Raw genomic sequence first — 25,832 nt, 5'->3', positions numbered from 1 at the left:
ATCAAGTGATTAGAGTCTCATAAGATTTCTTGGTGGATCCATGCTAGGCAATATAAAACATGGGTTACTTTTTTTTTTTTTACAGTGAAATAATGTTTAAACTAGTGTTCTTGTTCTTTTTAAGAGTTTGTTTCAATATGTTAAAAAGGAGGAAAAACTTATCTTCTTTTATTTTCTATAAAACTATTTTACTTTCTATTATTTTTCTCCTTTTTCTTTTCTTTATTATTTTTCAACTTTTTTCAAAGCTTAAGGCATACAATCAGAATAATCTATTTTTTTTTTATCTTAAACTTTCACTATAAAAAGAAAATATCTGAATCTGTTATTAGAAAATAGAATGGTCTTGTACACAAACAAACCAATAATTGTGCAAAAATTGAAATGTGATAATAATCACATTACTACAATTGTTTGACAAGAGTCTGGTTCGGAGTTATTGCATTGGAGCACCTAATTATTTTTTTAAGTTAAACTTTTATTATAAAAAGTAACATTTTATTTATCATTAATAATTAAAGATAACACTAAGAAGTTTATAACACTCATCAACCCTATTCTATCAAATGGTTTACAATTGACTTATTTGGTTGAAAGTAACATATATTGGAGACATACAAGGAGTTTGACTAAGTGAATGAACCTTAAGAGGCTAAGGAATAAGACACCTCGCATACATGCATATGATATGCGTATGCAAAATTTTGGAATCAACAACAACTGTTTTGTGTTTCCTAGGTGAGCAATCCATGAACAGGATCTGTAGCAGCTAGTTCAATACTCACTCTCCATAACATACAGTTAGGTGAGTGTAATTGTTAATTAAGATAGCTTCCGATGGATAACCATCGATATGAGAATCTATTATAACTTATTCATTCATTATTAAACTACTAACACCTATTCTTAAAATTTGAATAAATTAAATCTGAATAAACACTAATGCAAGAGATGCGAATTTTGTTTCTAGTTGGATAACAACCGGATAATAGATTGTCTCACATGCTTAACAATAGTCATTAGAATAAATTATAGTATATCTTATAATTTGAATTTAGACATTGCATTACTAGCTAAATTTACCTAACAACAATTATTAGAATTATTAGAATAGAGTCTAAAATTATATTATAATTTAGGTTTAGATTTTAATTCAATTCTAAAATTTAACTCTATAGGTTAGAATTACATTTCATTTATATATTCTATTTTGATTATAGCATTAATTTATGTATTTATTTTATCAAATATTTTATAGATTATTTGTGTAAATATTTTGAGGATTTTTTTTCAACAATCTATGATTAAACCCTGACCCATTTAATTAAGAATGATTCGTTTAGCTTTATACACAAAGTTTACTAGTATTTGTGTACTAGTATTAATTTGCACTTAATTATATAATATTCTGCCATGTTTTTTTCCCCTCTCGTTGTTATCCTATTCACATATTCTGCATTGATTAGTCAAAGAAAAATAAATAAAAAAGTGAAAAAAGTTTATCGTTTTGGGTTGACCTGTATTGCATAATCTGGAATCTAGAACTTAGGTGAAAGTGGGGGCTAGGTCTATAACCTGTAACATCACATTTATTGAAAAATGCTTAAAATTGAGAATATATTTCTTTATTTTTTTATAATTTTTAAAATTTTAACAAACATAGTTATTTATTTAAAATATTTGAATCAATAAATACCAGCCAACATTAATTTTCTAGATTATGTTTTTTAAAAAATGTTTCAAAAAATAAATTCTAAATAAATTAGTAAAAACATGTATTTAATCACGTGAATTCTGTGTACCACAATTCATCCACAACCATACTACTTCAAGGCCTTGTAGTTGTATTCTTTGTAATCATGGATAAAATAGAAATTAGACAGAAAAACGTTAAAGAATTGGGGGCGTTGCTTGTTTGTTTCTCCTTTCTCTTTTTTGAGATGTTTACTTTTTCATGCATTAAGATGTTTCTTTATATTAATAAGATCTTAATGTATGAGAAAAAAATGATTCTTGATATGCAGTATAATTTTAACCCAGAAAATAAAGTTTGTTGGGCTAACAGTTGTTTAGTGGATCTCAATCCCTTCTAGATGGATGGCAAAAAGTCACGTTTTGGGTGTAAAAAAATATTTTGTAGAGGAATGTAAAAAATATCTTACTCACTATTTTATATTTGTGAGATGCACAACTTTGATTAAATTATAAATTTTTAAGTTTGTACCTAGTGCTTTTTTTGTCACAGTCATTAGTGAGAGATCATGAATATTAACGGGTCAAAAAGACTAATTTCTTCTGCAGATCCAACCTTTTTTTATATTTAATATTATTTGAAAATATGCAAGTAAATAAACTTATAAATTTTTTTAAATATTTAGTATTATATTAGATATAATTATATTAAAACTGAGTAAAGATATAAATTATATTTTTAATTGAGTAGATGTTATCTTAAAAACATTAATCCTATTGAAATTTATTAATCAATTCAAATAATAACAATGGCATCAAAATTATTAAAATTAATACAAAATAAAAATAATACATATAAATTCAAATTATTTAAATTCAAATTTATTAAAATTGTGTATTATAAAAGATTTTAAAAATAAAATTATTATCAGTTTATAATATAAATTTTTATTAACACTTACATGAGAAAACATGAGAAAAATATAAAATAATGATCTTAACTCTAAAATCATTAAAGATGAGTCCAGTTTTATAGTACATAATTATAACAATGGACGTGAGTAAATTTCACTCTTATATAATTTTTCATTCACATAATCAATGTGAAGTAAGGGAAAAAATATGATCAAACATTTATTTTTCATTTTCAAGTCTACTTTTATTATATGAAAAATATAAATATAAAAGAATCTGAAAATAATAAATATAAATATATAATTATTAAAAAAATTCTATTTATTTTATTTATTGTTAACATGTAATAATTTTTTAATGCAGTAATAATAAAAGTAATTTTAAATGCATTTATTATCAACATTAACATTTATTTTAATTTTGTTTAAATAATGTATTTTTATTAAATAGATATTAATTTTATTTATTTTGAAATAATATTTTTCATGATTTTACAGATATTAATTTTAATTATGTGATATTATCAAAGATTTTAATTGATTAATTGAACACTCTTATAAGAAAAAAATTTATATTATTATTATTATTATTATTGCTGCCAAGAGAAATGTGAGCAGTTGAGCAATATCATTGAAGAAGTGAAAACGAATACTATTTTAAAATAGTTACATTATCTTTTATTTTAGTAATTTTATCTATTTCATATTAATACAGGATAATAAACCCAAATACATTCAATTTTATATATATATATATATATATATATATATATATATATATATATATATATATATAAAGTTTTAAAAATTAATAATCATTCATTAATATTAGATTACATTGAATCATATCAACTATCAGTGTGAAATTAAAATTTCTAACTAAAAAATGTTATGTTAAAAAATTTGATCCCTCAACGGTTGAGTTATAAATTTGTCATTCTTATTTTACCAAAGTCCTAAATATTAGGGCTGTTAGTAAACTCAATCCAATTTAACTACTAAATAAAGGTTTAGGGCTTAGGCCATGTAATAGAACAGTTGGGGAGAAAAAAATAACAACAGAGCAGGCAAATAAGACAGAAGCCCATAACTAAGTTGAATTATTACAAAGGATTTTAAAAGACATCCTCTGTTGAGATTTAGATTCAACCGACCCACTCTAGCTTCTTGCTTTGCATACAAAGAGATTGAGCTAGATTTTATTTCTTGCTTTATCGTATTCTGTCACGACTCACGAGTACGTACGTAGTACGTAGTATACACCTACTTAAACTTATACCCCATAAGAAATAGCAAAATACAAAACCAGGCATATTTATTAAATCCGTATATCGATCCCTATTTGTCGTACTCTGCGTGTGAAAAGATTCCCTAACTATATAGATCCGATCTGTGTAGTATAGGAATTTCTTTTCTGGTTTATTCTTCTTCACTTCACAGTTCACACCTATCTTCGTTTCTTTGTTCTTCAGTTTGGGCAAAAAAACTGCCAAAACAGGATAATTATTATTCTGTATGTGTAAAAAGATGAGTAATGGGAAATGCATGTGCATGTGCATTTCTCAATACGTCCACTCTTGAGGCAGAATCGTATCATTCTGGATACTTGCCGGCGCTTTCCGTGACTCGGGCTTCTGAAGTGAATACATGCCATCCCTGTTACTCACTAGAACATCTGCAAATCGTAATCATCATATTATCAAAATTAAGATTCATCCAAACAAATTCCATAAATAGATAGTATAAGTTAATAATATTAATATTATATTCATACTTCACAGTCATGCAACTTGCTAACGAGAATGGACTTTTGGGAACCTTCAAAAATCAAAATTGGACAACCTAAATCCTTCCCCTTATTAGGTGCGTAGTGGGACCATCATAATTCCATCTATTTATTTTTTATACGTAGAAATTAAAAATAAGTATAAAAAATTTATAATATTTATACACTATACTTAACCAAATTGAATCCTCCAAATAGTTTTTAACTAATCTTTATATGATATATACTAAATATTATTATTTTTTCATAGATTAAAAATTTAAATAAACGTCACATGAAAATGGACTGATTCATAGACATTTAATGGTCCGAGACGATCTAACAATTTTTTTTTTCATGAAAACTTGAAAATCAAACAGTTTATTTCTAATTGTTTCTCAATTTATTTTAAAATAAACTTTTTAAAATTTTTTAACGGTTTTATTAGGATAAAATCTTAGAACTGATTTTAAAGAACAATAATAAAATTATTTTATTACAAAATAAGACATCAACTGAATTTTTAAATAATTGTTTTTAAAAAATGCATGAAATTGAAAGTTTCATCGCATGCTTTAATTTTATGAAAACGTAATTATACTTTATTAAAATCTATTTTTTATTCGACTTTATAAAAATATAAGAAGACGAAAGGAAAATGCAAATATTATTAGCATGCACGAAACTTTTATAATGCTAAACAATATAAAAGAAATTAAAATTTAGATAATTATTAGTGTTGGGTTAGAAGAAAGGTGGCAATAAATATTGGGCGTTATTGAAACAAACAACTAGATCAAATCAAAGTTGTTGAAAATAGAGTACCATGGAGAGGAGGGAAGCCACCAGCTTTGGGCCCAGACGTGGCAGCCATTTGGTCGAAATGGAGTTGCAAAGCCTGGACTACTCTGGCAGGTATAAGAACAGTGGAGCAACCTTTACCTGACACATTGTACACAATATAAATCATTTTCGATGTTAGACGTGCCACGAATCGATGTTGTTGGCAAAAGGCAGTAAAGTTTTTATCAGATTGTCAACATGAAGAAATTAGAATCTCCAAATTTGGTCACCAACTCTCTTAGCTGTTCTTTAAGTAAGTACTCAACATAAATTTAGTAAAAGCCCACCTTAGTTTCTGAAAATTATAAATTTAGATTTTATTAGTCTTTATTGGGAAACAAGAAGACTAAAAAGAAGTTTTAAAAATTGAAATAAAAATAGAAAATTTTGAAATTTTATTTCTTAAATACTATTTTTCTTTTAAACCAAAAAAACTAATATTTTTATTTTCTTCTCTCCTTTTTTTCTCTTTCAAGTGGACCACGTACAATATTGAATGTTTTAAGGATAAAATTAGATTGTGTTTTTTCTTTTTCAATTTAAAAAAGTGTATCTTTTTTTGTGAATTTAGAATATTCTCAGTAGATAAGAATAAATTCCTTTAAATACTGAAATCTATTAAAAAAGAAATTGACTTTTTCTAATATATGTTTTCACATTAAAAAAAATATAAACATCTAACAACCAGTTATTTATCAATTATATTACCCCATCACAGTAAAAAAATATTGCATTACTATACCTTGATTTTAGCAAAAGGAAAAATAACAGATCCGGAAGGATGGCATGTGATAATATAGATTACAGAAGATTCCAATTCAAGCTCTATAAAAAAGAATAGTGGTCAGTAAGCGTTCACAAACAAAGTGGGAGGTTGGAGACTAAAGTAAAGGAATATTTTAATATAATCATATTATTACTATTATTCGAGAAGTGTGCGTGCATACTCATGAAATTTCAGAAAGGAAAGTTAAGAAGCCCATGTTGATCTCCCTAGTTGTAAAATAAGTACAATTGAATCCCTCAGCATTCGTTTCGAGTTTATTTTTGTATTAATATTTTAATTTATGGTTGAGATTCATGCAGTAAAGAGAAAGAATTAAAGGGCAGGCAAAAGCAAAGTAGGCAGATACAAGGTGGGACATAACATAATAGAAGAACATAAATAAATAACAAATAATAAAGTGATTGCAAGTGGGATAGTGCACATTCCATTTCATTAGCGATTAAGGGAACATCAGAAAAGCAACTGAAGATCATGGATTATATTTATGGATCATGTATATATTACCTTGCTTGTTGGTTGATTCGGATGGGGTAGTAGCTCCACCACCCCGAGGCAAGAAGACGCCGGTCCCACCTCTAGAACCGGACCCATCCAGAAATAGGGCCCGCATCCCCGCACCACCTTGATGTGGAACCTGTGGCGGCCGTGCCCTCCGTCCGTTTCCTTTATTGGCCTCTTGCGCTTGACTTTTCCGACGCGGGTTGGATTTTGGTTTCGGAGACACAGCCACATGCTCCTGCTTAACCCCAGACAACTATTACAGATAATATTCCATAACAACAAACAAATTAGTTAATTAATAAATTAACTAACACAGTTATAATTAAAGCTAACAAAAATAGGAATAGACACTCTTGTCTTACTTCAATTGCTCGAATCTGTTCCCGAATTAGAGATTGGTAAGAATAGAGTCCAGTATTGGAGTTCTGAAACTGGTTGTTGAAATTCCCTGTTTCGTTAGGCTTCATCTTCTCAAACGTTCCAATCATGTCGATTTTCCAACAACGCTCTTCAGGTGTAGCGGGCGGTGATGCTTCCTGAGATGAACCTGAATCTTCTGGACTATGTTTTGAGTCCCGTGACTTCACGAGAAGAAGCAATTTTATTTTATTTTAAATAACGTATTAAATTGATTAAATAACTAACTTATGTAATAATACTAATACTAGTTGATAAATAAAATAATACCGAATTTTCTAGATCCATGGAGTGAGAGCCAATGGATGAGAAATCGGAAGTGTCGTCATCTGGAAGTAAGAAGCGAGTCATGCGGTGAGTTAACTCGGAGATGAAATCGTCGTCGTTGTCGTTCATCGGGACCTCGGGGAGCGGGTTTAAAGCTAAGGCGTGGTGGATGTCGTTTCTGTGGCTATGCTGTGACGAAACGATGTCGTCGTGGTCGTCATCATCGGGAAGAAAGTGAGAAGGAAGCGAAGTGTGTAGTTCAACAGCCATATATGAATAAAATAAAGGAGCAAGTAATTACTTGGATCAGGGGAGCACTGTGTTAGTGTGTGGGCGCGTATGAACCAAAACAGTACTTCTTCTTCTGCCTTGTTTGGCCAGTAAGTAATAACTGGGATTTGGAAAATGAAGCTACCGGGTTTTATTTACTTAATTAATAGACAGATGAAGAATAGCGGAGAATGAGAGAAAGAGAGAGAGAGGGCTTTAAATGAAAGGCCAACAAGTTCTTCGGGGGAGGAAGAGAATGATGAATGAAATGAGAGAGAGAGAGAGAGTGGGCCCATTGCCTGTTGGGGCTGTGATGGGAGCGTTTTTATGCGCAGAGTTCGGTTTAGCAGTTGGACCATACATTGTCATTTACTAGCTCTACAATTCAACTGCCATTTGTTGGACTTAGTATAAGTTCCACCCAAAACATGCGAACTACCCCCAACAGTTTCCACTCCTGCTATTAATTCTTTTTTTTATTATTCCCTTGATAGCATTAACCAATTTATTTCTGTACTCAGTTAACTTGTCAGAAATTATTACTGTCTATGTAATAACACATCTGATCTAACAACCCGGTGTCAATATTACAATCATGTATAAATTTGATTTTTGTGCAAAATGGTTGAATATGAAATCTATGTCTATGTGTGTTATTATTACTTTGTAATCATGTCATTCATGTACATTATTAATTAGATCTAGTAATTCGTTTGTATTTTTTATTTCTTAGCTACTAAATCTGGTATTCCTACTCCTTGAAGTCAAAAGGTTAGTTAATGATTGATGTTGAAGCTAATTAAACACACCTTGAATCAATATGATCAAGGACAAAGGATATTGCAAATACAGCCTACTTCCTTCCCTTAAACTAAAGTTGTTAAACAAAAAATAATGTTGTTTTTACAATTATTTTGGGATCTTTCTTAGGATGTCAATAGACAATCTTAATTCTTCAAAATTATATAGAAAGTACGTAGTAAACTTAGGAGTTAGGATTATTAAGTTTAAACTTTTTGTATAACAAGAATGCGAGAATGGAGCCATCTTCAAATACGTAGGTTTATGCTGTTCTACAAAAAATAAAATAGTTAGGCTTATTGTTAAAATATAGTACCATAACTTCTCGTGATAGAAAAGCACACATGATTGGAATGGCAACAATAGGGGTAGTAGAAATTATATCATCAGGGTAGGTAAATTTAGAGTGTAAGATGGGTTAGTTTGAAGGACGAAACATTAGAATAAGCCATGGACCGTGAGTAACACCTACTACTCGAGTCATTGTTAAGTTTAGCTGACCAGACTCGAGTCTATAAATATCTTGATAAAAATGTCTCTTATGGTTTCTTTATAGTATCCATGAACCACACACGCACGCATGCGAGAAAACAATATAAGCTATTTTTTAGACATTTTACTTTTTAATAGGTTTTATGTTTTCTACACAAATATAAGGCACGAAGTTAAAATGAAACCTTTTAAAACGCTTATTGAATCAAAATGGTAAAAAATTTAATATTTATTCATTATTTTTTAATTAATTTAAAGTGTTAGTAAGAATTAGCTGTAGGCTAGTATAGGTGAGTTCACGTTGGTTGAGCATTGGATCTTCTAAAATTAATGATAATGACTCCTCATGATGATAAAATAATGGTTTGACTACATGTAAATACTTTGAAAGCCAAATAAGCAGGCGTTCTATTTCTCACATTAAATAGGAGTGATTCATAATGTAAAATATTTAATGTTTTTACAGCAACATATGTGTATGAATATGTGGGAGCTTGAACGCCTAAAAGATGTTCCATGCCCCACATTATATATGTGAGTTATGTTAAACTCAAAATTGTCATACCAAACCTTAATTTGATAAGGTTTGAGGCGTTGAGGTGTGAATTCAATTAAATTGTAGTGTGTAATTTTATTGAGTTCTGAGTAGACATTAGATTGATTTATGATGTATTTAATATATTTTTTTTATTACTCATACCTGTATGAATATATGTGAACTTTGATGCTCAAAAGGTGCTTTATTTCCCACATCATATATGTGAGTTGTATCGAATTGAGATTGTTACATAAGACTTCAATTTGTTTGAGGTTTGATATGCTGAGGAGTAACTTTAAATTGAACTATTTGCGTAACCTTATTGAGTCCGAAGTGGCCATAAGAGTTACTGATTCATATTGTAAAGTATTTAATATTTTTACATCACGCATATGAATGCGTATATGAATGCTATGTTTTGGCCATATGCGAAGGCTTCTCTACAAGTGTACTCGTTATCAAACCGAAGAAGTCAGAGGATTTTAAACATGGTTCAAGATTAAGAAGACCAAGAAGTAGCAACACTCAAATATGAAATAACAAAATCCTTATTGAGGTCGTTCTGTGTTTGTACTAGATTCAAGTGCGATGATATATGCCTTTACTAGTTAAGGGTTATAGTATACAAAATGATATTTTATGAATATTAAAAGATGACATGCAGAATTAGAACACTTGCCAGCAATAATAAACAATGCTGAATATTGGTTTGCTTCAGTTACTTTTGTTAAAGCAACATTGCCGTTCAAGCAAGCCTAATTATATACATCACTAAATTATCAAAAGTCTACGGTCTTACTGTGCTGAGGCCAAGTCACCATGTGATAGGTTTCTTCATCTCTACTTTCTTGTCCCCCTATGCTCGTGCTTAAAACTAATCATACAAATCATGACTTTTTCTTGTCTAATAATTAACATTCCTTTCCTCAAATCAAATGTCCATGGCAAAGGATCGAGGTTCTTTATTCAGTTTTCACTGTTTCTGCTACATTATTATCATTCTTTCCATCTGCTCTATCATCTTATCTCTCTCTTGGAGTCATTGTTGCAGCCAATGCCATAATTCACCATACCAAGTAATAGTACAAAAGCAAAACCAACCAATAAATCTCCTTTCATATCCTTTTGCATGGAACCACCTTATGTTTTCCTCAGAGCCACCTTCAAAGTTCCTTAAGATTGCACTTTTTGTCAAGAAATGGCCACAGAAATCTCATGCAGGTGGGCTTGAACGCCATGCTCTCACACTCCACCTTGCCCTTGCCAAAAGAGGCCACGATCTTCACATTTTCACCACTTCCACAGACTCCTCTTTCTCCAATTATTCAATTAACAACATACACTTTCACTTCTCCAAACCAACACCTGCTGGTTACCTTGACCAAGCTTTGGTTTGGGAGCAATTTCAAGCACAAAACTCAACTAGTAAACCCTTTGACATTGTTCACACTGAGAGTGTTGGACTTAGGTACACGCGATCTCGATATGTTACTAATTTGGCTGTCACTTGGCACGGAATCGCATACGAGACCTTTCATTCTGACATCATTCAAGAACTCCTTAGAACCCCCCAAGAACCACAGACAAAGGCTTTGACTGAAAGAGCTGTGAAGGTTGTTGAAGAGGTCAAGTTCTTCCCAAATTATGCGCATCATGTTGCCACTAGTGATCATGCAGGTGATATCCTAAAGAGGGTCTACATGATTCCAGAAGAAAGGGTCCATATTATTCTCAATGGTGTGGACCAACACATTTTTAGGCCAAATGTTTCAAAGGGGAAGGACTTCAAGAAGAGGCATGGCATTCCGGATTCGAAGTCATTGGTGATAGGACTAGCTGGGAGGTTGGTCAAGGACAAGGGACACCCTTTGATGTTTGAGGCATTGAAGCAGATAATTGAAGAAAATAGCACTTTCCAAGAGAGTAGCATGGTTGTGGTTGCAGGAGATGGTCCTTGGGGTGCAAGATACACAGATCTTGGGGCAAATATGTTGGTTTTGGGGCCATTGGAGCAAGCTGAATTGGCCTCTTTTTATAATGCTATTGACGTTTTTGTAAACCCCACTTTAAGAGCACAAGGTTTGGATCACACTTTGCTAGAAGCCATGCTGACTGGGAAGCCAGTAATGGCCACTAGGCTTGCAAGCATTATAGGATCTGTAATTGTTGGCAATGAAATGGGTTATACATTTGCACCAACGGTGAGTGCTCTAAAGAAGGCCATATATGAGTTATGGGTTAGTGGGAGGGAAGTTCTAGACAAGAAAGGTCATGTTGCCTTGCAAAGAGGTGTGCAATTGTTCACTGCCACAAAAATGGTGTATGCTTATGAGAGACTTTTTCTTTGCTTGTCAAGTGTAACTCATGAGGAACATTTCTGTGAATACCAACCATAGGATAATTAAACTAGTATCAAAATAGAGGGAAAAAATAATAGAGATAAACTTGTTGTTTAGTGATCAGTATTTTTCTGAAGTCAATCAAATTAATCATTAACTACTACCACCGTCCACGCACATGCTTACATGATATCTTAATTCTTAAGGCAGTTCATAGTTAAGCCTAGGCATCAAGCTTTTCCTTAGGAAACAAGCTTTTTCCTTAGGCAACCCGCAACAACCAGGAAAGTCTACTTTTCGTAATGCTGCTACTTGCACGGTACCCTATCTAAGCACATTAGCACAAATTGTGAAACACTACGATGTGATTGCATCTAAATTAAATCTGACTCGATCTTTTCACAATCTAGTTCAAATATGATCTCATCAGGACGGCTCCACAAGAATAAATTACTTACTTACAAAGTGCATGTCTAGTTTTCCCATTTATGTTTCAAAATAACTTCATATTATGAATCGAAAAAAATGTATTTATGCTTTTTGCACCAGATTATGATTGATGAATGTTATCAAAATATTTTTTTGCCATATTTTTGCTATTTAGTGAATTGTATTTGTACGTAGACATCAGGAAATAGAGGTACGCTAAGATTATCCGATGAGGAAAATATGAAATTCACTTTAAAGTATGTTAAAAAGTGTGTAAAAACTACTTTTATTACTTATCATTATCAATCATGAATTTGAAAACCATATCGGCCTAACAGTGAAGGTTAAAATAATATGTATGAAATCATAGATTTAAACTTCAATACAATATATAAAAAAAATCATGCATTTAAAATTGTAGATAACAAACAAATTAGAATATATATATATATATATATATAATTGGGTTCAATAACACTGATCCCAAGACGGTTAGAAATTAACCGGATTCAGGGTAATTGTTTTAGATTTTGATAAAACAAATTTGAAAGAGAGAGTAAAATAATTTATTGTTTAAAAATAATATTTTAAAACTAGATAAATTTAAAGTGTAAATATAAATGATTAATTGATTACAAAATACCATTGATAAAAACTTTCACTTGTTTCAAAATTAATTCTAGTTATCGCAAATTTGATTTAAAAAACCTAAACAAATACAAGTTAATACTTTACGAATGAATTCTCAATTGCAATTGAGATTTTGGGATCAATCAAAGAGGCCATCACTATCACATAATGCTGACTTTATTACTGTTCTACTAAAAAAATCCAAGTGGCGAATAATGCTTAACTTACAAGTTACAACACAGTCTGCTTGATTTTTTAAACTCTTATTGTCAGATTTTTTTCCAAGCCATTTATAATCAGAGAAGTTTTTAACTTTTATAAAGAAAATAATGAGAACAGAGACCTTCCATGCCAAGCCTGCAGAAATGTGGAGTTGTGGGACGATTTCGAGTATCTAAGGAATTAGAGACCTGCAGTAATGTAATTAAGACGCACAGCAGTAGGAGGCAAAGGACCCATTTCTTCATGCTGCTGTCTAAATTATGCCAGTAAGAATAGATAACGTAGTACGGTAGAAAGGGAAATGAAAACAAAGCATGGAGGTTTGAGAAAATGATTTTTATTTAAAATTTGTGAAGGGAAATTAGAAATAAAAACAAAAAAAAAAATCCTTATTTCTTATATAAACTTTTAATAAAATAAAATAAGATCAGTTTTTGATAATTAAATAAAAATAGCTTTTTTCTAACCAAACAGTCCCATAAGTTTTGTTTTATCAACTCATTTCTACCTCGTGGGAAAAGATAGAAGTTTAAGAGTCCAACGTGAGACGAATTCCATTTCATTTTCAACCATTCCAGGCCTTTGTCGTACAAAGTAAAAGTAAAGAAATATTCATCAGATGATCGTAGAGCGAATTTCCTTTCCTTGTTTGGATAACAATGTCTATATTGTTAATGGACATTACAAGAGCATTATGATTTACCTTATCGGGAGATGGTAATGTTCCCATTAAATTAGAATTTTAAAACCAGTTGATTTATACAGCAACATCAATCGACGGCATCAGAGTCTTGCAAGCTGAGTCTAACAGTCACTAAATTATACAAATTACATATATACTTAGTTCCAGCAAGGACATAGTTTCAGTGGCAACACTAATACGCTGATTTCCCTTTGAATGCCCAACTAGGCAATAGTTCCATCTGCATGAGCGACACAATGAAGTTGTGAAAACAGCGAAGATCACAACGACAAGAACAACTACTATAACTGGTTAGACTCCAGGAGAATAATAAAGGCTTACTATGTGGCCGAAGAACTATCACCCTTGGGGAAGTCAAAATGCTATGTATGGAGGTAATTGGCAGCCATCATTAGCTCCAGAGTTAATTCAGGTTCAATGGGAAATTCCGTCTCCTTCCCACTAATAAGAGCAATATACTCGAGTCAATACAACTATTTTGATAGAAATTAGCATGGCATAAAACGTGAGATTTCAGATCAAAGCTTTACAGCTAATCAACCCAAAGGAAACTATTACATCCAAGTTTCAACACGTAAAAAATTATCATTCATGCTCATCCCACCACAGGAATCTACTGAAATTTTACAAACTGAGATGAGAGTCTTCATGCATCAAGGAGCAAAAATGAAAGTATAGAGCACATCAAGGAGCGAATTTCACATAAAATCATGTAAAACCACATCTCTTGAATGGAGAACTAAATTCCACGAAAGTTCATGCTCCATAACATAGATAACTACCATCCAAATAGGCATTAGAAAAGCACATTTAATCTTTTACATCTCAGAAAAATATTGAATTAATTTGTAGAATTAAATAATTGAACAAACTAACTATAGTGTTTACACAAAATGACCTCACAATGCTTTGACCAAATAAAAAATTGAATGCAACGTGCATTGTTTATGCACAGAATAACTAGCAACAATTGTTGAACATGCTAAATACTAGACCCTCACGTCACAATTTGCGTGTTCTGGTCAAGGATATGTTATAACTGCATATACTCATGGAAAATCTTTTTTAACCGAGAACCAAGCGCTGACATTTTCCATCCATAAAGTCATCAACCATGGATCTAATTTGAAGCAAATTGGTAGCCATGGGTGGGGGATTCACTACCATTACTATTGCATTTCAAGGTAATTGGTTGATCCCAATATAATATATTATTATGATTTGTGAAATACACACCCGAGGCTTTTGATACAGCAGAATTCATATTCAATTACAAAAACAAATAGCTGTCAAAGTGAAAAACGAAAGATAACATCGTATATGGCAATGTGTGAATAGCGAAGAGGGAGAAAGAAAAACCTGGCGAATTGGAGATGCCAATAAAAGTACTGGCAAATCTTCTCGAGAATGGTGGTGCTGATCTCAGGAAAGGTAACTTCGCCGTGCTGCCTCTCAGCGAAACTCCCTATCAAAGAAATTATTATTATAATTTTGAAACTTGGAACCCTAATTGCAGAGAAAAGGGGGTAATATAATATAATAAAATATAATAACGAACCTGGAGAAGTAAGCATGTTATGTATGGTCTGTGAAACCATTGCAGCTTCTTTGTCGACCACAAATTCAAAACCTTCGGCACTGATCAGCTTCACTGTGTCTTCCTTCTTCATCTTCTGATTCTCGCTCTCACACCCGAACCCCTCCTCTCGTTCTCGTTGCGAATATTGGAACCTAACCTAGACCGATACCGTTTTATTTTTTTATTTTTGTTTTCTGGGAGGAAGGGCTTAGTTGGATCCACGCCTTTTGGACGGGCCAGTTTATTCTTTTATAATCCATAATTACTGACAAAAGCCCAACTATGTCTAAACTCTAAAGGCTCATAATATATAAAATTAAAATAAAACTTATATAAATATATATTCTTATTTATATAAAAATAGAATTTAATGTTATATATTATATTTTAAGATATAATATATAAGATTATAAAAATATAATAAATTAAAAAAAAATTGAATTTTAAATTATTTTAGCATAAAACTTATATTAATACATATTTTGCACTAAATATTCCAATGAGTATTTGAGTGTAGTGATAGAATATTGTTCTTATTACTTGAAGGATCATGATTTTAGTTATTTCTTAAGAATTTTTTTAAGTTCTTGTTTTTTAATAAAATATTAATCAACTTTCTAGTCTAGTGAACATTTAAAATCTAATGGTCAACGGTTAAAATCAATTCTAGGGACTAAGACTATATATTTATTATAGGAGAACTCAAATAGTAAATTAAAAAATAGATGAATCGATTTAGTGTAATAAAAAAAATAGGAGAAGGAATTTTGCATAAGACAACTTTAAACCTTTACAAGATCAAACAAAAAGCAATAAAACTTTTAAATAAATTAAACTTTGATGCATCATTTTATCATAATTTCTATATTATAATAAGCTGATTTTGTAATATTTAATGGGTTGAATGACTGTTAATGCAAAAACATGTACATGTAAACCAATCAAAAATGATAAGTGGACTGACATGCATCACTATTTATTATTCACATAAAAATATATATTTTTTTTAAATTATTTAATTTCTAGTAATGTTAATAAAATTTACATAGTCAAATTTTAATTTGAAAAGGAAGATTAAAATTATCTATTTGAAAAATATTTTTTTAAAATTATTTAATTGCTAATAATGTTAATAAAATTTACATAGTCAAATTTTAATTTGAAAAGGAAGATTAAAATTATGTATTTTTTTAAAAAATGAAAGATAAAATGTCTTAATAAAAAAACAAGAGAACTAAAATTATAAATTTTTATAAAATGGGAAATAAAATGTCTCAATAAAAGGAATAAAATCTTGATTTAAAAAAATAGAGAGAAAAAAATTGTATTTTACTTAAGTTATTATTATAAAAAGTTAGTGTTTTAATTATTAACTTAAAAAAATAAATAAACGTTATAATTTGTCTGAGCCCGGGTTCGAACCGGGGACCTCTAGTGTGTGAGACTAGCGTGATAACCAACTACACCACCCAGACAACATATTTGTTTTCGAAAAACATGCTTTCAGTTTGTATATTTAAAACAGATTCAAGACTATAAATTATATACTCGGCGTCTCGGCGGAGAGGTGAATTTGCAGACGAACATTCCGTTCCCATCGCATCTGTAACAATGGAAGCGCGCCATGCAACTCTTGGTCGACGAACGGTACAATACAAACAACCTTTGTCAATCACCATTCATTGCCTTCTCGTTTCATTTTATTTATTTTCTTCTGGATTCGATCAATTTCTTCAGTTGGAGGAAATTCGGCAAAAGAGGGCCGCGGAGAGATTGAGCAAAACCTCTTCGGGACCAGATCTCGGGCAGGTTCCCAGCACCTCCGGTCAGAATTCTCCTCCACGAGAATGAACCTATTGTGTATTTATTATTATTATGATGATTCCATTTCTATGTGCCTTATTTTCTGCAATTCAAAACTATTTTTCTTTTCCTTCAGAGACTTCGGGAATGAGCAAATCCGAGAGCGCAAATAGGCTCTCTGAGGTAACATTTTTTTTTTGTATCATTTATTAATCATCTTATTCATTCTATTGTCTTTGAAACAACAATTAATCGGAATCTTTAATCGAACAAATTTGAACTGCAACTGCGTTGTTTTTGTGCGTATACTCTTTTGCAGACAGATCTTAGTGCTCTATTGTCTCAATTGAAAGGTCTGCAAAAGAAGAACACGGAGTTGGAGGAAGAAAACAGGAAAATTACTTTAAAGGTGGAGATTCAAATTGAATATTCACCTGCTGTTTATTTATTTATAAATCCACCAAAAAAGGAACAACCTTGACTGATTGTATTTTTTTTGTCTACTGTTGCAGCTTCAAACGATGGAAATTGATAATGAGGCAATGCACAAACAGTTGAATGATCTGGTAGGCAAAAAGTTTTATAATGAATTCTTTTTTACTTTGAGTTACAATTTTGTTAATTAAGAAGAATAGTATTATCTCATGAACACCCCATAGTTAGCATCAACATAGTTAGTTTAGTGCTAATTGTTAGAAAAAATAATTAGGAAACCAAAACAACAAACATAGCAGTGGAATCATTTCACATATAATCGATCCACAAACAATTTTTATAACAATACTTAATACAAATAATAAATATAATAACAAAGAGTTTAGAAAAAACCTGGGTTGAAGTGCGCTATGCGTTGTTCTTAGAGAGAAAACGCCTCACTGCATGGTAGTAAATTATAATGTGCTCCTTTCCCAAGATACGTCAACCCGTCAGATCAATCGTGTGCAGCGAAGGATCTCCAAACCAAAGAACACCAATGCTCCAAAACTTTTTTATACAGAAAGAGAAGAGCTTTTTCTTTTTCTTTTTTTTTTTTCTGTGAAGGAAAAACTGGGTACATGATTATTTTACTGCTCAGTATGTTGTGTTACTTGTCTTTCCATTTTTACAGCAAGCAGCACACTATATATAGGAAGAGACCAGGAGGAGTGCTGCTCACAAAATAAAATCTTCAACGTAAAATAAAACTGAAACTTCCCAATGTGCAAAAGCTTATAACCATTAGGAAAATAAATTGACCAAGTAAAAGAAAAAGTTCCTAAAAGCATTGTTATGAAACCCAGTCCGATCATATTGATCTGGTTGAGGTAGTGGGTCAGTGATCCAACCGGTGGGCTAATAATTGGTTCGGTTAGACCCGATATATAATAAGAACCGAAAATTATATAGGTATCTATTATATATAAGTATATAATTGATATTATTTGACTAAGAAAAGTCCATCCACACTCCAAAATCCAAAATAACAATTGATAATAATGAGACATCAAAACAGCATTGTAGAGGTGATCCATTTTATTTTATTTTTTGTAAAACCGACCGAGTCGGACCGGTCCAACCGGGATCCGGTGACCTAACTGGCCGGGTTTGGCTGGGTCATTCCTTGTCAATTGCGTGACCGATCCAATAGTGGAACCGACCTGGCTAGGCCAATAGTGGTACTGGCCCAGTTATGCCACCGAGTCTTGGTTGGATCAGTCCAGCCGGTCGGGCTGAACCGGGTTTCATAACACTGCCTAAAAGATAGGAATGGAAGAAGATATAGGGAGTTCTTTTAGTTTTAAGGAAAAGTTGAAAAACAAATCTGAAAACATATTAGATCTTTAAAAAACAAAGTTGAAAAAATATGAATATATTTTTTACTTTAAATTTTCAATTATAATAAAAATATTTTCCAACAAATTACTACAGCATTTCATGTATGGAGATTGGAATTGGAACAGTTTTGAAATTTATATATCTTAGTTTTAAACCCCCAGTTTGATTCGTGCAGGAACAAAATACAGTGCCATCTCTACGGAAAGCTCTGAGGGATGTCGCAATGGAGAAAGATGCTGCAGTTGTTGCACGGGTAATTATATTCAAGCATTTATTCCTGTCTCCTGGTTTCACCTTGTTTTTAATCTTTCACAATTCCTATTAGACCTTGCCTACTAGTGCAGGAGGACCTTTCAGCACAGCTTCGTATGCTGAAGAAACGTCTTAAGGAAGCAGAAGATGAGCAATATCGTGTATGGTTGATTTTTCTAAAATACTAAGTGATGAAGGAACATTTTTTTGTTCTTACTTCCTAGAGTCTTATTGACTATATTGGTTTAGGCTGAGGAACATGCAGCAGCGTTGAGAGCAGAATTGAACTCAATTCAGCAACAAGCAATGAATAATACAGTTAGCACAATTTCATCATTTGGTAATCCACCAGATCATTTTCAAATTCAAAGATTACAAAAGGAGCTAGGTGATTTAAAACTGGAACTGCAGGTTGTGTTATGATTATGTTATTGACATTTTGGCATATTTTCTTTAATTCCTTTTTCTGTTGTTTGTCTGATGGTGATTAAAATTTATAGCGAGAATCACTGTTGAGGCACCAGGAGCAGGAACAGTTAGCAAAAGAGCAAACCCACATTACCTCACTGATATCTGAAAAGCAGGAGTTGGAAGAGAAACTCATGTTGATGTCTAGAGAGGCTGCAGGTTCTTCTCATGAAAACTTCTTTATAATCCATATTAAATTTCTAATGGAATAATGAAACAAAAGCATGCCACCAAATCACCAATTCATTATATAAGCAGTTTCACTTCCTTGATGCTTTATCCTGTGCTAGTGTCATTGAATCTCAATGGCATATGCTTGAAATCAAGCTCTTCAAAATTATAGAAGAGATTAGTAGAAACATTCTGTTCTTTTAACTATTTGTTGATTATTACTACCCCATGTTTTCCTCATGAAATACATGGCTTATAATTACCAGGATTGGGTCTCTTATTACTGCTTTCTGACTTAAATTAATATAGATTCGCATCTACCCATCTATTTATGCCATGTATTCTTCATTGTACTTGGTACATAAGAGTGGCTATTTTGTTATGGACTCTGTTTTATACCAATTCACATGCATTTGACTTGATATTTCATCTTGTTGAATTGGTGTACTATAACACGGCATTGACCTTGGTTTGTATATTTTGCAGAAGTCTCAGATAAAGCTTCTCACAAAGCATTTTCTTTGGTGAGAAAAACTTCTTCCATATAGATTTTTCACTATTTAGTGAATTTTTAATTTTCGGTATCTGTTAGCTAATCAAATTTATTGGCAAGAAATTTAAGTTACTATTTCATTCAAACCATTGGTCAGTTATTAGCAAAATTACTAGTATCTGTTCATTGTTGTCTAGTTTAGGTTATGCATGATTTAGAAGGTGGAAAATAAAGAAGAGAGTGATGAAGTTAGATAGGAAGGTTTGGATTTTTACTTGTTGTATCATTGAGGGGAGGTGGAAATTACTTTCAATTCTTTGAAGTATAAAATTAATAGCCAAAATTTGTGGACTAGATTGTGCATGAGCCGCACTTTTTTTCAACCTTCCCATATTTTTGATATACCAAGCAAGTGTGAAATGATTTTTCAATTTTCATTTGTAATTTCCAATGCTCTTTTAAATATGTGGCATGGATGTTTTGGCAGTTGAGTTGATGATGAATGACCTAAATTATTAACCCCAACCCCACTTGCAAATTGATATATTTGTTGCTTAGTGGTCATCCAACCATTTTGCTGATGGTTAATTTGCTTTGGTTAAATGTTGTTTTGAATTTTCTAAATCCCAGGAAGACAAGCAGAAACTTGATAGGCAGTTGCATGATATGGCTTTAGCCATTGAGAGGTTGGAAAGCAGTAGGCAGAAACTTCTAATGGAGGTAAACTCTAAATTTTGCTGTGTATATTCTCTTATTAACAAAAAAAAAAAGCACCTTTTCCGTGTATATTCCATCTGATGGAGTGATTGGTTTGTCATCTTGTTGGCAGATTGACTCACAATCTACTGAAATAGAGAGGCTTTTTGAGGAAAATTCTAATCTCTCAAATTCGTACCAAGAGGCAGTTGGGGCAGCAGCAAGATGGGAAAACCAGGTAACAATCAGCATCAGGGGTTTGGCCATAAATATAATTTATGGTTACTGGTTTAACCGTTTAAGGTCTCATCTGTACGACCAAAATTTACTGGATTTGTCTTTTAAAATTCTTACTATTACTTGTGTTGACCTTTGATTCTTCAGGTAATGGAGTGTCTTAAGCAAAATGAAGAGCTTCGTGGTATTCTAGATAATTTGAGAATGGAACAGGCTAGGGGTTTGCCAGACTCTTCTAAAAATGGGGAACATGAGATTGCTTCCTTGGCATCTATGAAGGTTAGTAACATACTCATGGCATATTTGTTCCTCTTTGTTGTCAGTTCATGTCATTGATTTGTTGGGTCCTACTCCTATGAGTCAAAAAGTTCATTTTTAAAATGAGTTCTATCCTGAATTGTCTGATTTTGTTTGAGAAATTTTCGGGGGATTGTTGTTGGTTGAGGTCTCTATGTAATACTCTACGCTTTGATAACTTTTCAATTCATACCTTAAAATTTTGCACTTTTTTTTGTTGCTTGGCAGGGCCAACTTGTGTCAGAACAGAGCAGAGCAGAGGTGCTATCTGCAGAAGTCATGCAGCTTTCTGCTCAACTTGAACAAGTTAAACAAGCATATGATGGTCTCGCACGCTTGTAAGATCTTCTCTCTGTTTTTTTCCTGTATCAAAGCCCACACATTCATTCATTCTAGCATTTGGTTTTTACACCGTCCATTAATGTGATCAACAATATTGCAGCTATAGGCCAGTGCTGCGCAACATTGAAAGCAATCTCATAAAAATGAAGCAAGACAGCTCGTTGGCTGTACGATGATGATAATGACCAGTTTCATGATGATATTCCGGTTGTGATTGTGAAGCCCTTGTTTGAAGACATGAATTTGCAATGTCCACTGAATTGTGTTTAACCATTTGACATTGTTAGTTTAGTAAAAGTGAAACGAGATGGGTCAGTAACTGGTGGTAAGGGTTCTTGAGCTGTTTTGTTTTGTAGTAATACTTAGCATTTGTAAGACTTTTCATTCTTTATTCTAATATTAATTTGTAAACAAGCACAACCATTTTATGGAGTATGATTTTGATGATAGTTTTGTACAAACCAAATTTTGATGGAAAGAGTTCCTGTACAGGGCACATAAGGAAATAACTTATAGTTTGATTTTGGAGGAATGGCTTACAAGCTTAATACCTGAAATTACTAAATTGAAAAAGGAAAAAAAAAAATCAAATTAGAGTCTTGACTCCTCTAGTTCCATTTACTCCTCTTCAAGTTAAAAAATGTCCAAAATTTTTATAATAATTAAATTAATATAAAAGGACAAAAAAGCTTTAAAAAGTGTACTCAAACGATAGAAAGCATGATTTAATTTTTTCTTCTTCATAAAAACACTTTATTTGGAGCCACACCCTTAGTCTTTTACTATTTGATTCGATGCAATTCGATTAGTGCCACACCCTTAGTCTTTTACTATTTGATTCGATGCAATTCGATTAGTTATCTATTTGTATTTATAAGATGAATATTAAACGACTTTAACTCTTATGATATGTAAACGAATCAGTATATTTTTATATCATTGATATGAATCATACAATTCATTATTTTTTTCTTCTAAAAAATACATTATTTGTTCTTTATAACTTCTTTCACCAATTCTTATGAAAAGAAATTGAAAAGTCACAGTTTAAATGGTTAAATGGAAAAGAACTAAGAACAAAATAAAAATCACATAGATATAGTGACTAATAAATAGAAATTTCATTTTTAATTAAATCATTTTCATTTTTTCCATAAATAGAAACTTCACATAGATATAGTGACTAATAACAAAATAAAAATTCGTGTCGCACAAATGTCAACAAAAATTTAGTATATATTTTAAACACTATATATAATCTACATGGAAGGAAGCGAATAAATATATTAAAAAAAATTAGTATATATTTTAAATTTAAAATGATAATTAGATAAAACTTTCAAATAAAAACTAAGACAAAAATTTAGTACTTTTCTTGAAAATTAGGGAAAGTATGTTCTAAAGTATATTATAAAAATATTTTTTTAACAAATATATCTAAATGAGCTTTTAACAAAACCTTCTATTATTTTACAGCATATAAAGTTAAAAATTTAAATCGATTTGGTCATTTAAAACTAGCCACTTTTTATCCTAAAAAAGTTGAGGGTTTCTTGCATGTATGCCGTAAAGTTGCTTCACTAATGACAAGCAGATTTATATGAACACATGAAACACACCCAGAATGCCTCAATGTCAACAAACTTGTCAACCTTTAGAATCATGGCTTGAGTTATTACAATAAATTCTTCTATTGACAAGCCAAGGAGAAAAAAACTTCACAAATTGAGTTAATCGAGTCTTTGTCTTTTGGATGTTGGTTCATTCTTGTTTTTACCACTGGATTCAGCATCATTGCTGCTACTGCTAGACGCTTTCTTCTGCTTTTCTGCTTCTATTTGGGCTATCAAAATATCTGCAGCAGTAAGCCCATTGTTCTCATTCTCATCAAAATTAACTACATCAACAAAAGTGTCATCGTCAGAGGCAGTATTCACACCACTTGGTCCTGCAACATTCTTGTTATCACTGCCGGAATGCTCACCGACATCATGTTCCTTCACTTCATTCTTGGCACCAGTTGGTGAGGTAGCACTAGCACAAAGGTCACCAATTTTGACACCTGTCATATCATAATAATTAGTACAAAACTAAATAATCTCATTTCAATAGGTAATTAATCAATTTAGCAAAACCATTGCAAAGCATTTCATCAATTATTAATCTCAGTCTCATCATCAGTGTGGAGAGTATTATTCATACCACTAAGTCCTGCAACATTCTTGTCATCCTTATCATCATGTTCCTTGATTTCATTTTTTGCAACGGGTGAGGTAGCAGAAATGTCATCAGAATTAAGACCTGTCATATATGATATTTAGTAAACACTAACTTAATCTCACACTTCAATAGATAATTAGCATGCAAAACCATTGTAAAAAGCATTAATTTCATCAATTATGAATGCACCACTTCTTAAAGGAACAAAGCATACATCCAGGAAAAAGTCTTTTTATTATTGCGTACAAGAAAATGTGGAGATTTGTAATGAACAACAAAGACAAGACGAAAATCATCAAGTTGGAATGCATGCATATAGTAAGACATATACACATAACATAACAGTTGATATAAGTTATAACAAACTACCCAGGTCTCACATATTGAAGTACATTAGTAAGTCATGATGATAAAAATTAAAAGATCAGGACCACTTTGGTTTGACAAAATATTTGTTGCAATTATTTTTAATTATAAATAAAAAATGTCACCTTGGTATGTCCTTTATGTCCCTAATTGAGGAAAAATGTTACGGGAAACGTAATTGAAATGAAAAAAGAAGCAACAGATAATAGAATGCAATGCAATACAAAACTCACATCTTGATAGGATATCTCACATGTTATCAAACTAGATTATAAGAAAATCTTTTAATCTAAGAACTCAGAACGAAGTCCAGATAAGGAATTACAAGAAACTTTAAACCTTATGATACATACCACCATTCTCAGGTTCGCCACTCAATGCAATACAAAACTCACATCTTTTAATCTAAGAACTCAGCACGAAGTCCAGATAAGAACTCACATGCTATCAAACTTGATTATAAGAAAAACTTTTAATCTAAGAACTCAACATGAAGTCCAGATAAGGAATTACAAGAAAATTTAAACCTTATGATACATACCACCAGTCTCAGGTTCACCACTCAATGCAATACAAAACTCACATCTTTTAATCTAAGAACTCAACACGAAGTCCAGCTAAGAACTCATGCTATCAAACTAGACTATAAGAAAATCTTTTAATCTAAGAACTCATCACGAAGTCCAGATAATTAGCAATTACAAGAAACTTTAAACCTTATGATACATACCACGTTCACCACTACCACTGCCAGCACGTTCCTGTTCAATTTGATCAAAATCAATGTAAATATCATTAAAGATATTTATGTAAGAAAAGAGACATGAAAAATTACAAGAAATTATAAACTATTTGCTTTCCTTCCATAACCATTGTCATAAAAGCAAATGACCCACCCCAAAAAATGGTCAAAACACTAGGGAAAAGCTTTGCATGCAGGGTATTCATGCTTCTTTTTAGAAATTATCCACGTATAGAAAAATCTCAAAAAGACAAAATTACAGAATTCATTTTCCTTTTCTTTCCTTAATTAAGAAAGACTTTAATTATGTTGAGTGAACACAGAAAAACAGCTTAACGAATAATTGAATGATAAAAAGTTTGAGTTTTCTTTGTTGTGAACATAATAAAGATTGAGTTGATCAAGAACTCAAGATTAAATCCACCTAACTGTGTTCATTATCATTGGAGACGAGAAGTGAAGAACTTACATTGACAGGGGAGATGTTATGTGATTCTTTATCTTCACTCATTTTCGGAGAGAGAATTGAAAGATGGAGAGCAGTGAAGTGAGGGAAGAAAAAGTAGTAATGCAGAACTGGTTTGTGAGGTTTAAGTGATTGAAATGCAGTTACAAAGCCTTATATACACTCTGATTTTGTTAGGATAATATTATTTTATTGTTTCTGCACGTTAATTTTTGTTGATCGAATTGTTTCAGTTTAATTTATCTTTAATGCTAGGGAGTTTGCTACTTCACGTG

General features: G+C 31.6%; 4 protein-coding genes and 1 non-coding gene across 9 annotated transcripts; 2 read left to right on the top strand and 3 right to left on the bottom strand.

Annotated features, from left to right (window-relative positions):
- Positions 1–3,678: 3,678 nt before the first annotated feature.
- Positions 3,679–7,795, bottom strand: LOC100796420 (uncharacterized). 5 transcript variants are annotated; one of them, XM_041008557.1, is made up of 6 exons: positions 7,488–7,792; positions 7,190–7,375; positions 6,865–7,083; positions 6,506–6,737; positions 5,197–5,313; positions 3,679–4,281 (listed from the first exon to the last, which is right to left on the bottom strand). In XM_041008557.1, exons 2-6 carry the CDS (start codon positions 7,313–7,315, stop codon positions 4,169–4,171), a joined length of 807 nt encoding a protein of 268 aa, XP_040864491.1. In that variant the 5' UTR covers positions 7,316–7,375; positions 7,488–7,792; the 3' UTR covers positions 3,679–4,168. The 5 variants fall into 5 exon arrangements, 4 of the variants coding, with proteins under 4 accessions (XP_040864491.1, XP_006595038.1, XP_006595037.1 ...); XM_006594975.4 differs by having other exon boundaries at positions 6,506–6,755; positions 7,488–7,791; XR_417763.4 differs by adding an exon at positions 5,957–6,039 and having other exon boundaries at positions 4,265–4,281; positions 6,506–6,755; positions 7,190–7,795.
- Positions 7,796–9,825: 2,030 nt separating this feature from the next.
- Positions 9,826–12,203, top strand: LOC100797831 (uncharacterized). The gene has a single exon (XM_003541994.5). The coding sequence runs from the start codon at positions 10,223–10,225 to the stop codon at positions 11,681–11,683; it is 1,461 nt and encodes a 486-aa protein (XP_003542042.2). The 5' UTR covers positions 9,826–10,222; the 3' UTR covers positions 11,684–12,203.
- A 1,355-nt stretch (positions 12,204–13,558) lies between these two features.
- Positions 13,559–15,343, bottom strand: LOC100305702 (uncharacterized). Its single transcript, NM_001248584.2, has 4 exons — positions 15,169–15,343; positions 14,970–15,075; positions 13,932–14,051; positions 13,559–13,830 (listed from the first exon to the last, which is right to left on the bottom strand). Exons 1-3 carry the CDS (start codon positions 15,278–15,280, stop codon positions 13,973–13,975), a joined length of 297 nt encoding a protein of 98 aa, NP_001235513.1. The 5' UTR covers positions 15,281–15,343; the 3' UTR covers positions 13,559–13,830; positions 13,932–13,972.
- A 1,247-nt stretch (positions 15,344–16,590) lies between these two features.
- Positions 16,591–16,664, bottom strand: TRNAV-CAC (transfer RNA valine (anticodon CAC)). Its single transcript has one exon. It is a non-coding gene; the product is annotated as a tRNA-Val (tRNA).
- Positions 16,665–16,699: 35 nt separating this feature from the next.
- LOC100795899 (myosin-14) lies at positions 16,700–22,174 on the top strand. Its single transcript, XM_003543481.4, has 15 exons — positions 16,700–16,836; positions 16,927–17,014; positions 17,129–17,175; positions 17,312–17,401; positions 17,505–17,558; positions 18,983–19,060; positions 19,152–19,220; positions 19,309–19,470; positions 19,560–19,686; positions 20,185–20,222; positions 20,822–20,911; positions 21,021–21,125; positions 21,272–21,403; positions 21,650–21,759; positions 21,864–22,174. The coding sequence occupies exons 1-15, from the start codon at positions 16,801–16,803 to the stop codon at positions 21,937–21,939; spliced, it is 1,302 nt and encodes a 433-aa protein (XP_003543529.1). The 5' UTR covers positions 16,700–16,800; the 3' UTR covers positions 21,940–22,174.
- Positions 22,175–25,832: the final 3,658 nt, after the last annotated feature.

The sequence above is a fragment of the Glycine max genome, chromosome 13 (genome assembly GCF_000004515.6).
Source record: "Glycine max cultivar Williams 82 chromosome 13, Glycine_max_v4.0, whole genome shotgun sequence".
Lineage (NCBI taxonomy): Eukaryota > Viridiplantae > Streptophyta > Magnoliopsida > Fabales > Fabaceae > Glycine > Glycine max.
The sequence above is the reverse complement of the archived record's forward strand: the minus strand, read 5'-3'. Positions and strand labels throughout refer to the sequence as shown.

What these genes read in the sequence shown, in the direction of transcription:
- LOC100796420 (XM_003543482.5), bottom strand. Translation starts at nt 7,456, where the DNA reads ATGGCTGTTGAACTACACACTTCGCTTCCTTCTCACTTTCTTCCCGAT. An exon ending in CCATGGATCTAGAAAATTCG is followed by an intron (nt 7,084 to 7,189) that starts GTATTATTTTAT and finishes CTTCTCGTGAAG; the next exon opens with TCACGGGACTCAAAACATAG. An exon ending in TGGCTTCCCTCCTCTCCATG is followed by an intron (nt 4,282 to 5,196) that starts GTACTCTATTTT and finishes TACGATTTGCAG; the next exon opens with ATGTTCTAGTGAGTAACAGG.
- LOC100797831 (XM_003541994.5), top strand. Translation starts at nt 10,223, where the DNA reads ATGTCCATGGCAAAGGATCGAGGTTCTTTATTCAGTTTTCACTGTTTC.
- LOC100305702 (NM_001248584.2), bottom strand. Translation starts at nt 15,280, where the DNA reads ATGAAGAAGGAAGACACAGTGAAGCTGATCAGTGCCGAAGGTTTTGAA. An exon ending in TAACATGCTTACTTCTCCAG is followed by an intron (nt 15,076 to 15,168) that starts GTTCGTTATTAT and finishes TTTCTTTGATAG; the next exon opens with GGAGTTTCGCTGAGAGGCAG. An exon ending in TGGCATCTCCAATTCGCCAG is followed by an intron (nt 14,052 to 14,969) that starts GTTTTTCTTTCT and finishes TGCTCTTATTAG; the next exon opens with TGGGAAGGAGACGGAATTTC.
- LOC100795899 (XM_003543481.4), top strand. Translation starts at nt 16,801, where the DNA reads ATGGAAGCGCGCCATGCAACTCTTGGTCGACGAACG. An exon ending in ACAAACAGTTGAATGATCTG is followed by an intron (nt 17,559 to 18,982) that starts GTAGGCAAAAAG and finishes TGATTCGTGCAG; the next exon opens with GAACAAAATACAGTGCCATC. An exon ending in CTTCCTTGGCATCTATGAAG is followed by an intron (nt 21,404 to 21,649) that starts GTTAGTAACATA and finishes GTTGCTTGGCAG; the next exon opens with GGCCAACTTGTGTCAGAACA.